We start from the raw sequence: 14,149 nt of genomic DNA on the forward strand, positions 1-14,149 counted from the left end.
GTCTTTTTGTTCTTTTTTTTTTTCTTCCCAAAGAGACAGTCTCTTCCAAGGACCTGTCACAGCAGAAGGAGTGACAGAAAACAGCAGAGGCCAGAGCCTTCAAACCATGCCAAACAACACTACCTAATGCTTACTTTAGAAAATGTCCTTCATTTCCACACTCAGTGTGTCATTTTAGTATTGTTATATGCGTGGATCTGTGTTTCTGAAGTGTTCTGTTTTAACTTCTACTGTGTAAAAATCAAAAGGTATAATGAGTCTGTACAAAAGCTCTCTGGGGTCCTCAATCATGTTGAAGAGTGTCAAGAAGTTTCAGCACCCACAAGTGTGTCGAGGCTGCCCCCAAAGCCCCACCGCTGGGCTGCACTGAAGGTGGCCATGCTTGCTCTGATCAGCTGACTGCAGACAGCTCCGTGGAGCAGAGAGCTGGGTGCCAGGAAATTTTTCTCCTCCAAGAAGCTCTCCATGCCCACAGTGCACCACCCACAATTCCTGACTTCAGTGAGCTCACACAGTACCAGTGGCCACAGGTGTCCCGCCTGGTGGCTTCTGCGCACTCCTCTCAGAAGCCACAGCCCTCCAGGATGGCCCATCCGCCATCCTGTGGTTTCAGAAGGCCCCTAAGGCATTTGTGTCGCCCAGAGTTCCAAGCTCAAGCCGGCTCTCTCAGAGCCAATGAGGATTTGTGTAGGTTCTGGCTTAGAGCATCCTGAGAAGCTCCCTTCTCAGGGGAACGGTCAAGCTGGCGGATGAAAGCCTGGAGGGGCCTCACACCTGGACAGATGGGGACAAAGTTCCTGTTTTGGCCATTTGAGCTCCCGGACCCAGCTCTGCCTGTGCTCCACAGCCACTGCGGTCAATCCACTCCTTGTTTTATTCTTTGAACTTCTTTTCAGCTGGGAGTCCAGACGAATAACAGTTCGGATGAACAGGATGAGGGGTGGGGGCCACTGCTTGGGCTCCCAGAAGCATCACCGAAGACCCTCACCTCTGGTGCTCAGGAAAAACCCCTCTTGCCCAGTGAAGACACAGTTGAGCCCAAACACAGCTAGACCACAGCCCTGGTTCGTGTTTCACGGTATCATTTATAAAGCCATACAATGATTGTAAGAGACAAGCGGCTGTACAGAGGGGGTAGCTTCTGTGTAATACATTCATATCCGGAACACTTGCCATACAACAGGGTTTATACAAGGTGGCGGAGGCTATAGGCACAATGATACAAAATATAAAGTATATTTCCATCTATAAATACACAGCAGAGGGCTGGGGGGCAGGGGGTGGGGAGCAGAGGGCTGGGGTGGGGGGCAGAAGATGGACTCTAGGTATGGGTCTCCCAGAAGAGGGCCTGGGAGGCAGGGTTGAGATAACAGTATATAAGGAACTTCTTACATTTGTTTTGAATGAAAGAAGGGAAGAAAGAAAATGGGGGAGATACCATATGCACACCCCAACGTGCCCACACACATACGAGCCAGATGTGGGCTCACAGGGAGGACTGGGTTGTGAACACTGACGAGGAGACACATGAGTGTGTCGCACTTCCATGGCCTTGCTGCCGTGAGGGGCCCAGGCATGGAAACCAACTGAGATCCTCCAACTTTTCAGCCCTTTGAGGAGACAGGAGACAGCAAGGAAGAGGCCTGCAGAGCCTTATCCCGTGTGGCTATCTCCTCCATTGCCAGCACTAAAACACTACTTAATCCGTGGACCATCAGGCCTCACCTCCTGGTTCTTCTCACTACTGGGTTGCACTGAACTTGACATCCCTCCATCTACCGCCTCCACCTTCCACTCGAAGCTCCCTACAGAGAGCAAACCATGCACACACACCCACACTTGCACACACACACACGCACATACATCCTGTCACCACTGACCATGGAAACACCGATCTCAAGATCTTCTGCCAAGGCCTATGTGCAGAGGTGGCCCTAGCTTTGGGTCCAAGCTCTTTAAGGACCAAGGCATAGAGGCAAGAGAGGGCTGGTTCCCTTGGATGGATCTCCCCAAGATCTGAAGCTGGGGAAAGAGAGCCAGAAACCCCGGGAGGTAGGACGGAGAAGAAATCCAAAGCAGGACGGATGTTGTTTACTGACTTGTCTCTCCTGCATTTCCCAGACAGCACAAGGAACCTGTTTCATCCCTATTCAGGCCTGGTGCAGGGTCTCTCCCTCTCCTGACAGCCCCTTTCTAGAGGGGCGCACAGCCACAGTGTCCTCTCTACACTACAAGACAGGTATCTCCAGGGACTCTCCAAAGCCAGGGTGTACCAGAAATTCTGACAATCGTGTCCAAAACTATCTAAGCTGCCAGGAAACGTACGTTCCAAACCTCAAATGTGAATTCGTTCCTCAGACAAAGCTGGACAAGGGAGCCAGGGGTCCACAGTAGCACAATAGAGATTTCAGTATCCAATTATTAGTTTTTCCCAGCCTTCCCTTAGGGGCCGCCTGTCTACTGTATTCTAGCCCAGCTCTTCACCCCTACCCCCTGGAACTATGGGGGCCTTCCCTTTCCCCAAACCTGGTTCAATAGGTGTCCCTCTCTGTCAGCTCACCTCCAGATAATCCGGGAGGTTGAGGCCACAGGCCAACCTCAGCAATCTTCTGAGTTGCCAGAGGCAGTATGGACCTGGGCTGTAGCTGAGGGGTCTCACTGATGGCATCACAGGCTGCCATGTTCGTCTTCCTTACCCCTCCTTCACTCACGGTTAAAAGCAGACAGCACTCTCCCTGCTCACATACAGACTCAACTACACAGAACAAAACAGATCACACACAGAAAACGATGGGTAGAGAAGCATTCGTGTTTAAAGGAAATCTTTGGCAAGAATAGATTGCATATGGAGGGGTGAGAGTGCGTGTGGTCTCTGTGTGTGTGCACGTGTGTGCACCTGTGTGTGCGTGCATGAATGTGCAAGACCCACCTGTGAGAATCACAGTGAGGAAGAGGGCAGACTACAGTGCGGTTCCCAGTGTAAGAACTGAGGCCCCTTCTCCGACGTCCTTCCAAAAAAGCCAAACTCAGGTGTTCATTCCTTCTACAGGCATGCTGGGAAGGAGGCACCCACTTCCCAGCATCCACCTCGGTTCTTCACATGACTCACACATGGCTTGAGAAGGTGACACCTCGTGTGAAGGTTGACCCCAGACTCGAGGCTGACTGGGGGATGGCCTAAGGCAGGGTGCAGAGGCTCTGATGTTCCTCAAAGGCTCGCGTGAACATTCCAGCCGGGAGAAGCCTCCTCGGGCTGTGCGGCGGGATGGGGGTATTTACAAAGAAGGGGATGAGGGAATTTTTCTTCTAACCTGGGAAGAAGTGGGGTTCATTTGAGGAATGAAGAAAGTGGTAATCGAGACATTAGCGTTGACTATCTCAGAGGGAAGGACACTTTAGAAGGACCTTGATCACTAAGCCCATTTATTCTTTGGGAAGAGGGACCCAAAGGGGCCTCTACTCATGATCCCCACTCTTCTCTCCAGCTCCTCTAAACAACGCCCACACAGTCAAAGCTCCCCAGAGGGGGAAAAATCCGAGAAATGCACACAACCACGGCCATACACCTGCGTCCCAAACACATGCTGGCTCAGACCTGGGCGATGGATGCAGCCATCCTCACATCCAGGATGTGGGCAGCTGGGCTACTGCTTGCCAAAACTAAACAGCCAGAGCGTGTTATCCTCTAAGTCCCAGACTGAGCATAGGGAGGCCAAGACCAAGGCCAAGGTCAAGGCCAGACCTGAGCTGTTTGGGATAAAGACACCTGCAGTTCAGGCTCTACTTACAGATTAGGAAAGAAAAGGAAACAGGTTGTGGCCAGGGGCAATAAAGCAATATGGGAAAAAAACAATAAATATTTCTTGTCAATTTACCTATTCTTTTTTTAACCTTTTCTTATATTTTTATTAGCTTACAGATTCTATCAGTATGTCTCATGTATATATTATATATATTTATATATCAGTACAATACCACCCCTAGGGACCTCCTTGGGTTTATATGGAGGTCTGAGTGGTGAGAGGGGCCTTCCCAACCCCACAAATGGACCATAGGACCTTTGGCCTAAATTCATACATTCTGTCCTCTGTCCCACAGGCAACATGGTTCTGCTGGGGAGACTGAGGCAGAAGGGGAACAGGGAAGCTTTGGCATTGTAGGAGGACCACGTGGTTCCCCAGCAGCATCCCCAGAGGTGCTCCGATGTCACCCTGGGCAGCCCAGCCAGAAAGGGATCCGCAACCGTCAGATCCCAAAACACAGAGAGGAAAACGGGCTCCAGACCTCCCCAGGTGCCCTGGGCAGGATTTTGGGGAGCAGGCTCCTGGGATAAGCCAACATAAAGACTATGTAGGACAGGGTAGGTCAGAAAGGCACAGCTCCCGTTCCCCAGTGGGCCTCAAGCAGGTGAGCAAGGACAAAGCTAGTGCTGGCACTCCCGGCCCAGGAATCAGGCTGCGAGAAGGGAATAAGGCAGAGTTTTGGATACCATCAGTGCGCATGCCCAACCAACACTGGACACTATCAGTGCGCATGTCCAACTCTCCGCAAGCCAAGGAAAGACGCCACCCTTCCCCAACGGCTATCTTTCCCAAAACCATGGGCATCGCTTCTTCCTCCAGCCCAGCTTCAGTCTAGGAGACAGAGCAAGGCTAATGCAGCAGGCGAACTTTGCCCTCTGTACCAGGGTCGCTACCGGGGACAGGCTGGAGGGCCCCAGGGCCACTAGAGGGCAGTCGTAGGAACAGAGAGTGGACTCGGCTATGCTCCTTCAGGAGACAGCTTGTCTCTGCCCTGGCGCCATGCCACCTCATATCCCTAGCCTTCTTTGGTCAGTGTGTATCACAAGGGTCACAGACAAGCAGAGCTGTTTGTAATTCGAGTGGATAGAGGCAGGTATCGATCAGTGATCAGTGCACGGGGAGAGGGGGAGCATTTTACACCCTGCAACAAGAAGTCAGAGCAAGCACAGACCATGGGTGCCTCAGGTGAGCAAAATATAAAAAAGTGTCACCGCTTGATGTCACACGCTGGTCACTGGGTTTAGCAACCTTACCTCCAGAGAAGTAGGTTCAGCTTCTTCTCTCAAGGCAGGAGGGTAGGGAGAACAGGCTTTGTCACTGCTCTGTGAAATCTGGTCCCCCGCCACCACCAAAAGAGGCCTGTGTGTTCCCTGTGGGGGCTCAATTCTCTCAGAGGAAGAGGGGAGACCGGGCCCCCAGCTAGCTGGAGAGGCTTTGGGAGGCGTGGCTTCCATCTGTACAGGGGATTCTGAGTTTTTTTCTTCCATCCTTGCTTTCTCCTCCTCCCTTTTCCCTCCCCTCCACCATTCACGTCCCTCTCCCCCATGTTGCACTTCCTTCTTGCCCTTCTCCACAGTCAACCCAAAAGTCCTCTTTCTGGATTTATGGTGGTCAGGATTCACAGGTCCCTTCTCCAACACGCCCCATCCCCAGTGCCCCAGCCTTGGTCAAGGACTCCAGGATTCATCTCTTCTGGCCAGCACTTAGCATGACCTTGGAGACGAAGTTGACGATGGCAGAAGCAGGCTGGTTGGGGTCAAGCTCTGCGAAGAGGTGGCAAGCGTTGTCCGTGGTGCTGCCCTGCTTCCGGGCCACAAAGCCAAAGAGCCTAGAGGGGGCAGGAGAGGGGGCCTAGGTAAGGAGTCCAGGCTCTGGAGGGCAACCCAGGCTGGAAAGCCTGCTTCGGGCCAGCCTGGCTTCCCCACCCCCCATGCCTCTCCAAGCATCTAGAACTGGGGCTAGCTCTTAAAGCCAAGTCCTGGGACAGTGTTTGCTTTGTTTCAGGGAAGGTGGCATTCCCCTAGGGAGAGGGGGCGGGAGCTGAGCTGGGTACAAGTGACAAGATGGTTAGAAAGGGTGTAAGGAAGAAACCAAGCCAAGCTTCCTGGGTTCTTTCTCAGCCCCACCCCAGTCTGAGGGTTTCTACGGGATACATCTCCCAGGTGGTCAGGGACAAACATAAGCAGGTCCCCATCTCCCCTACTCTACCTCTACCCCTCCCCCCCTCTCTCTCTCTCCTAGCTAGCTCTGGGAGCTGGGAAGCCCTGAAAATAGGAGGGGTAAGGAACCCCACACCTATCCCCTGCTCCCCCGACACCAATGGGACTGACCCAGCATTCTCTCGCCCTCTGCAAAACAGGGTTAAAAGTATGAGAGCAGGGAACAGAATGTGAGCTCAGAGCCCCTCCCAGCCGGCGTGTTGCTAATTAGAGCGAGATGGGGAAATCGGGACAGCTGGAAATGCCGATGGAAACCCCTCGGCCGGGTATGCATGGCACCCACAGCTAAAATTAGCCAGGCTGGCCTCTGCCTGCCCATGTGTGTCTGTGCACGCATACACAAACACGCCCTCTTCACACCTACGCAAGAGACACACAGTAACTGTATATCCACATAGCACACACATGATGAAGAAACCACACACACACACACACACACACACACACAGAGCCCTGTTTGTCAAACAGCTTGACTCTCTCTACTCTGTGGTAGGACCTGAAGGCCCGCGATAATGACCGGATGAGTCAGGGTACTTCCCTTTCCAGGTTGACTGTGTCTGTGGAATGGCATGTGTGACCAAGGCAGGCTAAAGGACATCTCTGAGTGCCCAGAATAGAAACACACAGGCCTATCTCCCTCCCTGTGTCGCTAGGACAGAGGCCCAGCCAACTGGGCCTGCTCTGAACGTTGCCATCTGATACGCCAGCAAACTCTGGTTTGTCTGATGTCTGGCAGTAGCGTGAAGAGATTCAGTGGCATAGGGAGGCACAAGAATGTGAGGTGCCTTTTGATCCTATGAAGGTTACATAAGGCCGAGGCATCCTCCCTCCTACACAGCCCCTCTGGAGTCCCCTGTTGATACAGATTAAGATTCCCAAGCAAGGTGCTCTCTCTTTGGCCCACTCCAGACACTTGTGGCCTCCATTTCTTCCTTCAGCAACTGTTAGCAACTGACAGACCCACCCTGTCCTTGGGAGCCTGCAGTCTGAGAGTCACACAACCCCTTCCTCTGAGGTTGCCTCCCCTACCCCTAAACCCATTTCTATCTAGCCAAAATGCACCTGTCACTTAAGCCCATTTTTAAGTATTCTTTCTTTCCATAAAGCCAACTCCATGCCTAGACACATGTCTCTGTTAGCAACAAGATGTGGGCCATATTCCCTTTCTCCTGATCTCAGAGACCTTGGTATACAGGCCCTCATCAGACCCTGGCCTAAAGCCTGTCCCCGTCCCTGGTCCCTGTCCCTGACTTCCCCACAGAGTTCAAGGGTCAACCAGCTCAGTGCAGGGGAAGCCACACTTACTTAGCAGGGGCGCCTCCCTCTGTCTTCATCCACCTGTGGAAAAAATGCTTGCGGTAAGCCAATGTGTCTGTTTCAGGAGCTCTGCCAAGGGAAGGCAGAGGAGACCCCATTCCAGAAGACACATCCCTAAGATCACACACAGGATAATCCAAATGGAGAGGATGCTGCAGCCCACCTCCCATGTAGGGAGGAGACACAGCAGAATGAAGTCTGTGGAAAGTCCGCAGGTCTGGGGAGGAGACTAGAGTGGTTGTCAACATAATGGTTCTCAGTGCACAGGACAAACCATCGCTGTGGCTGAGACAAGAATACACCAGCACACAACACACACATACTTCAGGGGAGAGGAAGGAGAAGCCTATAAGATACTTACCTTCATTCTCCCTTTCCATCTCCCTCTTGGAGAGGCAGCTCCTGTCTCTCTCTCCCCTCCCCCTGCATCCCTGCTCTTCTTCCTTTCTCCTTTCCCCCTCCAAAACCCACTAAATAAATATCCAACCTCATTCTGAAAAAAAAAAGATACTTACTTTCTTTCTTGTGGATCCAGGTCACAGAAGGTGACAGTATTGAGGGGGTAGTGCCGTCTAAAGAAGAGCCTGCGGCAAAGAAATCAGAGGGCCAGAGTGAGTATGGGAGTAACTGCTTATTCACACCTGCCACCACCTGCAGGGCAGGCCACCTTCCCATCACTGTGCCTATCATGGGTTCATAAGCCTCTCCTTATGAATAAGATGGCCTGAGAGTGTCATACCAGGACTTAAGCCCCACACAGGGACAGACAGATGCGCCATATAACTGGAACTGAGAAATGATAAATGGGGAACTGTGGAAGAGGAAGGAAGTGGGCTGAGAACAGAGCTCACAGTGTGAAAGCCTCTACTCTTCAAATCAAGGACCTTTCTTCATCAGTATTCTACATGCTCAAAGCAGGCCACTTCTTTAGAAGTATGGATAGATGAGTGGATGACGTTGGATAGAGGGATGCATACATGCTTTCACAATGTATGGATGGTTTGGTGAATGAACAGATGTATACATGGATGGATGCAAGAGTAGATAAGTTGGTGGGTGAATGGATAGGTGGATGGTTGGTTAGGTGGGTGGGTAGATGGATGAACAAGTGGGTGGATGGGTGGAGGATGGATGGATGGATGGATGGATGGATGGATGGATTCACTTTGGATGCACAGCGCACAAACAGGCAATAGGTACAGGGATCGTCAGAGCATGTGAACGTGGATAAATGAGGGTTGGAGGAAAAGATGGGCAGGCAGGCTTACTTTCTCTGATTATCAGTCAGTGTGATTCCTTGGGCAGAGACCTTGAAGTGAACAATGGTGGCAGCTGGTGTGGGGTCAGCAGCCAAAGTCTCAGACGTGGCTTTGGAAATGGCCTGTGGCCCGGTGAGTGACTCCATATCCACAGAATTAATGAAGAGCACATTGCAAGCTGGAAGAAATGGAACCAAGGAGGAGTCACGGGGGCTAGAGTATGCGGTGGGCAATCCCTCAGGAGCCACGGGGACTGGTATGTGGCAGGCAATCCCTCAGTGCCACTGGGCAGAGGTAGGTGGATAACAAACTTCAGGCAAGCCTTGAGCCAAAACCATTGCACACAAAAACGAAATCTGGGAGAAAATTCCAGCCTGCACCTGCAGGAGGGGACCGGGCAGGAGGTGGGAAAGCAGGCCTGGGCATCGGTTCCATCTTGGGTGACACTTACCTGCTCCTTGCTTCAGCAGGTCGGTGGTTGAGTTGGCAGGGCCTGAGCTATCTTTTGATTCATCTGTGGGGTCTGAGACAAAAATTCAATTAGAGATTAAAGCCCTACAATAATCAAAACGAGTCTGGCTGGGCCAAAGGCAAGCACATGCTTTTCTGCAATGGATACTCTTCTCACAGCGGGTCTTGGCAGTCAGCGCTGCATATATAAAATGACTCCCCATCCCAGCACACTGCTGCGAGGTGCTACAGTCCAGAAGAACTGGGCTTTGATCCCCACTGCAGCACCTGCTAAGTTCCTAAAAACGGATGGTGGTGACGACAATGGTGGCACCCACGTCAGTATGCGGTCAGAAATAGGAATGTGGTGTGTGCCTATAATCCAGCACTTCAGAAACTGAGGCAGGAGAATTGTGAGTTCAAGGACTACTTGGTCTACATAGCAAAAATCAATCAATAAACAGAACAAAACAAAAACAAAAAAAACCCTAACTCTTAAAAAGAATATCAGAAGGAAGAGGAGGAGGAAAAATAGGAGGAAGAAGAGTTGAGTGATATTTGTGTCAGTGCTCATATATGCTGGTACACAGCTGTGCTAGGATACAGACGGTGGGCATAGTCCACAGGTGTGCTGCATCCCTGCATCCCTGTGCTGACACTGGAGCCCGCACCTTGGATCTCACATGTACAGGGGGTGCTCTGTCGTGGGGCTACATCTTTATTCCTTTTCTTTCCTTTTATGTTGTTGTTTTATTTTGTTTTGAGACAGGGTTTCTCTGTGGCTTTGGAGCCTGTCCTGGAACTCACTCTGTAGACCAGGCTGGCCTAGAACTCACAGAGATCTGCCTGCCTCTGCCTCCCGAGTGCTGGGATTAAAGGTGTGCACCACCACCACCCCGCTTCTTTTTTTTCTTTTTATTCTGAGCTCTCTGTGTTGCCCAATGGGACTAAACTCACTCTGCAGCCAGAGCAGGTCATAAACCTGTGATCCGCCTGGCTCAGCCTCCTGTATTGCTAAGGCCAGAGATCTGCAAGCAGCCCCAGGCCTGTATCTGACCCAGAATTTCTTACAAATTTGAAAATAGTTGTATTTTAGCAAGTTCCCAGGATGGCTGCGGCAACTCTAAGCACTGTGCTCTGAGAGCTGCTGGTTTATCTGATATAAATATCAAACGATTTTGTAAATTCCATACAAATATAATTGAATTAGTGTCTAAATTGTGTGGTTACTAATGTTATTGAAGTTGCATTTGAACCTTTAAGCTAATAATGTTGGCCAATGGTAATTAATAATTCAGTGTGTCAAACTGGATGAACAGAAATGGTCACCTGACACTAGAAGTTCTCTCATGTACCAGGATATAATCCTCGTGTGACTGTCCTCGTTCTGAGAATTCAGTGTGAAATTTCTTAAACAGCCAGAGTACTTTTGAGAATAATCTGGTAATTAATGGGCAATTAATTTCCTCCTTAAAAAAAAAAAGTAAGAGATGGGGGAGGGGTGCCCTGTATTGCTTCCGTCCTGGCTCCATTCTGGGCAGACAGCATGAGGGAGTATTTCCTACCTCGGCTTGGAATGACCAGTTTGCAGGGCAGGGCCAGTGGGATGACGGAGTGCTGATAGACCAGAGCAGACAGGGAGCCTGCAGGGAGAGACAGCACACCAAGACAGTGACGAAGAGAGACTGGAAAAGGGACACAGGGAACCCCACCCCATCCATCCACACCTTCCCAGTATCTGTCGCATGTTCCTGAGCCACATCCCAGCCCCCAGCTTCCTCATCACCACTCCCACTGAAACTGAAAACCTGCCCACTACACTGAGAATTCCCAGGGGACCTAACTGCTTTCCTTGATAGCCATGCTCCCTATGTCCCCATCAGAACGGTGACATAAGATCCCAGCTCTGTCATTTATCTAGAGGACTTAAGTGGCACTTACACATTCTTCATGTGCAAAAAAGGGAGAATGACAGCTCCCGTGCAGGATTGCTGTGTCACCAGAGTGACATGACAGCTAGATAGTGACTTTCACATATTGGCAGCCAAGGACAGCCGTCCTTACTGCGGTTATTTTAATGTACTGACAGTCGGCCTCAACTGAGCAAGACCCGGCAGAGTGGAGGAGCCACGGTGCACAGTATGTAACCAGGAGGTGTGGCCAGGTTTCAATAAAACTTTATAAAAACAGCCCCAGTTCCTTCCTTCTGCCCAAGCCATGCCCAGGGGGACTGGCAGCGGTAAGATAGGTATAAGTTGAGCCAGACCTTCTGAGGACCAGAATAGAGATCAGAATGACAAGCCAAGATGCTCACCAAAGTTTGGCTCATTGGGACAGCCCTTGAGCTTGACTCCTCTGGGACCTGTCTCTATCAGGAAGTGCCTCACCAGCTCATGGGTCATGTCTCCTGGAAGGGAAAAGAGGAAACAGAATTGGTCACTCATTGTCAAAGCACCCCCCCCCAAAATACTGTCTCATGGCCTCTGCAGTGTATAGGGTGAGATGGGAGAGAAGGTTACTGAGGCAAGGTGGCCAGAGTCCTGTGGATGAGGATCACCATTCATTCCTCTGTGTGGAATAGTACTTTAACTATGTAAAGATGTGTTACATTTGTTTATGTTGTGAAATAGTACTTTATGTAAAGATGTTTTTGTTACAATTGTTTATATTGTGGAATATTACTTTATGTAAAGATGTGTTTGTTACATTTGTTTATGTTGCAGAATAGTACTGTAACTATGTGAAAGTGTGTTACATGTGCTTTGTTTAATTATGTAAAGATGTGTTGCTGTTCTACCTTGCCTGCCTAAAGCACCTGATTGGTCTAATGAAAAGATGAATGGCCAATAGCTAGGCAGTACCGGGATAGGTGGGGCTGGTGACAAAATAAGTAGGAGAAGAAATCTAGGCTCAAGAGAACAGAGAAGAGAAAAAAGAGAAGTGAGAACTAGGGAGAAAGAGAGAGAGAGATGCCAGACAGCCAGACATGGAGTAAGACAACAGAAGGAAAAAAAACTAAAAAACCCCACATCAAAACATTGATGAAGAGAAACAGGTGAATTAAGTTGTGAGAGCTAGTGGGACAAGCATGAGCTAAGGCTGAGCATTCATAACTGATATTAAGTCTCTGTGTCTTTATTTGGGAACTGGTTGTTGTCCCAAAAGAAAGCCTGCGACACTCTCTTCCATCCCTCCAGGAAACAGCCCACATACACCAAGTTCCAATGACTGCTGTCCCCAAACCACCCCTCACTGTCTTCCATCTTCTAAGGACCATCCCTGGTGGGTGAGGACCCTGCTCAGTACCCAAGGCTCTGAAGAAAGCAAGAAGCCCCAGCCTGGCGGGGAGAAGACACTACCTTTCTTGCCCTGCTGCGTGATGGTTGGAGGGGGCGAGGACACCTTCATGGCCAGCCCATAGGCCCCTCGGAAGGAGTGACTGTCACGGATGATGAAGGCCCCTGGCTCCTGATCCTTCAGGAGTGCAATGGCTGAAATGAGAGGTGGCAAAGGAGTCATCAAGAAACCAGTGGCACTGGCTTGGCTTGAGAGGACTCTCTTCTCTTGAGATGACATTCTTCAATGCCAGGGTATAAGCAAGCACTCCAGAGGGCCCTCCTGTCCCAAGCAAGGCAAATGTCTTCTGCTGATGGCCAGAGAGAGCCAGTGCCATCTGTAGCGGCTACTCAGCACAGCCCCATGACAGGAAGCAGACAGTGTGTGACTGGGAAATGTGGGCTCTGTAATCTCTTTCCAGAAAAAGAGAGGGTCTGTAGGCCCTCCCTGCTGACCTTCCTTCTACCATGATGGACTTTCCTTGTGACCCTGAGGTGGGCTTCACCCTCGGGCCTACATACCAAACTTGGCTTTTTGGTTTTTCTTTCTGTATAATAATGATGATTATGATAGTAATAATAATTATAATAATAATATCCTCCATATCATAGTTTCAGATGCCTTGACTGGCATTTTACTTTGCCAGGGAAAGCCGAGACTTTGCTTGACCACTCCAAGGATCTGCTTCTAACAGCCCCACCCCTTTCCATGGGAAGTGCTTTTTTTCCTTTCTGACTCTGAGCCCAGCCTCCTCTCTGTGACCACCACCTCCTGAATGGAGGAATGAGTTCTTGCCCAAGGCAGACATGGTGCGTGGGAGTCCATGATGTCTTCCAATGGGCCACCAAACCAATAATGCTGTCCCCAACTCACCCTGCTCTCTGGAGATCTCAGGCTTGTACCAATACTTGGAAGTGTCTTGAACAAACTTCACTTTAGCCCGTGTCTCAGGACTATTGTCTAAAGGAGGAAGCAAAGGGAAAGTGTTACCCTTGAATTGCATGCTCCCCAAAAGGCATCAACATCCTAACACCTCAAGCCTACAAATATGGCCTTATTGAAAAGAGGGTCCGTGCAGATGTAATCAAATTTAGACAAAGGCATGACAGACCCAGGTGAGACCTAATCCAATAATGACAAATGTCTTTCAAAGTAGAGAAGTGACAACAGACACACGGGGACTGTTCCAGGTGAATATGGAAACATCTGTGATCCAAAAGACACAGAAGCATCTCTGCCAACATCTGGGTTTTGATCTCTGGCCTTTGCTATGACAGAATCTACCTCTATTAGTCTAAGCTAGCAAGTGTGTGTCGGCCCCATGAAATAAACCAGAAAGCTAGATCCTCAAACATCTGAGAACGTGGGAGGTACCCAGTAGCCTTCTCCCCCAGCCTCCCTCCTGCTAGCCATAGCCGTTGCCTGGCCACTCAGTGGTTAAAGAACCTGGCAGGCATCCCTTCCTCACCCCATTCCCTGTGCCTAGCAGATTCTGAGTTAATTCTCCCCACTTCTCTCTCCTGTGGCCCATCCCCTCTTGATACCCACACTGAAAGTGGCATTCTGTATCGGTATGGTCAAAAGCACTCCATCCTCCAACATCTCGACCAGGGAATGCCAGTACTCCAGTGGCCACTAAGAGGGTGTCACATATAGTCAGATGATATCCTATTCAGTCACTCTGTAGCCTCTTTCTGAAAACACTACATTGTGGAGGGGGACTGGACAAGATTGAGTCCAATGGTGGCCTTCCCCTGGAACTTGC

At 50.3% G+C, this 14,149-nt stretch overlaps 1 protein-coding gene across 17 annotated transcripts in view; it reads right to left on the reverse strand.

The window, feature by feature from the left end:
* Positions 1-1,356: 1,356 nt before the first annotated feature.
* Positions 1,357-14,149, reverse strand: part of Tns1 (tensin 1) — a 217,421-nt gene continuing 204,628 nt past the window's right edge. For all 17 annotated transcript variants that reach the window (XM_050123778.1, XM_050123776.1, XM_050123777.1 and 14 more), the window contains 9 exons: positions 13,258-13,344; positions 12,408-12,539; positions 11,363-11,455; positions 10,614-10,691; positions 9,050-9,121; positions 8,608-8,776; positions 7,855-7,923; positions 7,328-7,360; positions 1,357-5,631 (listed from right to left, as the gene is read on the reverse strand). In XM_050123778.1, coding sequence (XP_049979735.1) covers positions 5,487-5,631; positions 7,328-7,360; positions 7,855-7,923; positions 8,608-8,776; positions 9,050-9,121; positions 10,614-10,691; positions 11,363-11,455; positions 12,408-12,539; positions 13,258-13,344 — 878 coding nt within the window. In that variant the 3' untranslated portion in view covers positions 1,357-5,486. The remainder of the gene's footprint in view (positions 5,632-7,327; positions 7,361-7,854; positions 7,924-8,607; positions 8,777-9,049; positions 9,122-10,613; positions 10,692-11,362; positions 11,456-12,407; positions 12,540-13,257; positions 13,345-14,149) is intronic.

This window comes from Alexandromys fortis, unplaced genomic scaffold, assembly GCF_014885135.2.
Source record: "Alexandromys fortis isolate MF-2015 unplaced genomic scaffold, M_Fortis_MF-2015_v1.1 scaffold_220, whole genome shotgun sequence".
In the NCBI taxonomy this organism is placed as follows: Eukaryota; Metazoa; Chordata; class Mammalia; order Rodentia; family Cricetidae; genus Alexandromys; species Alexandromys fortis.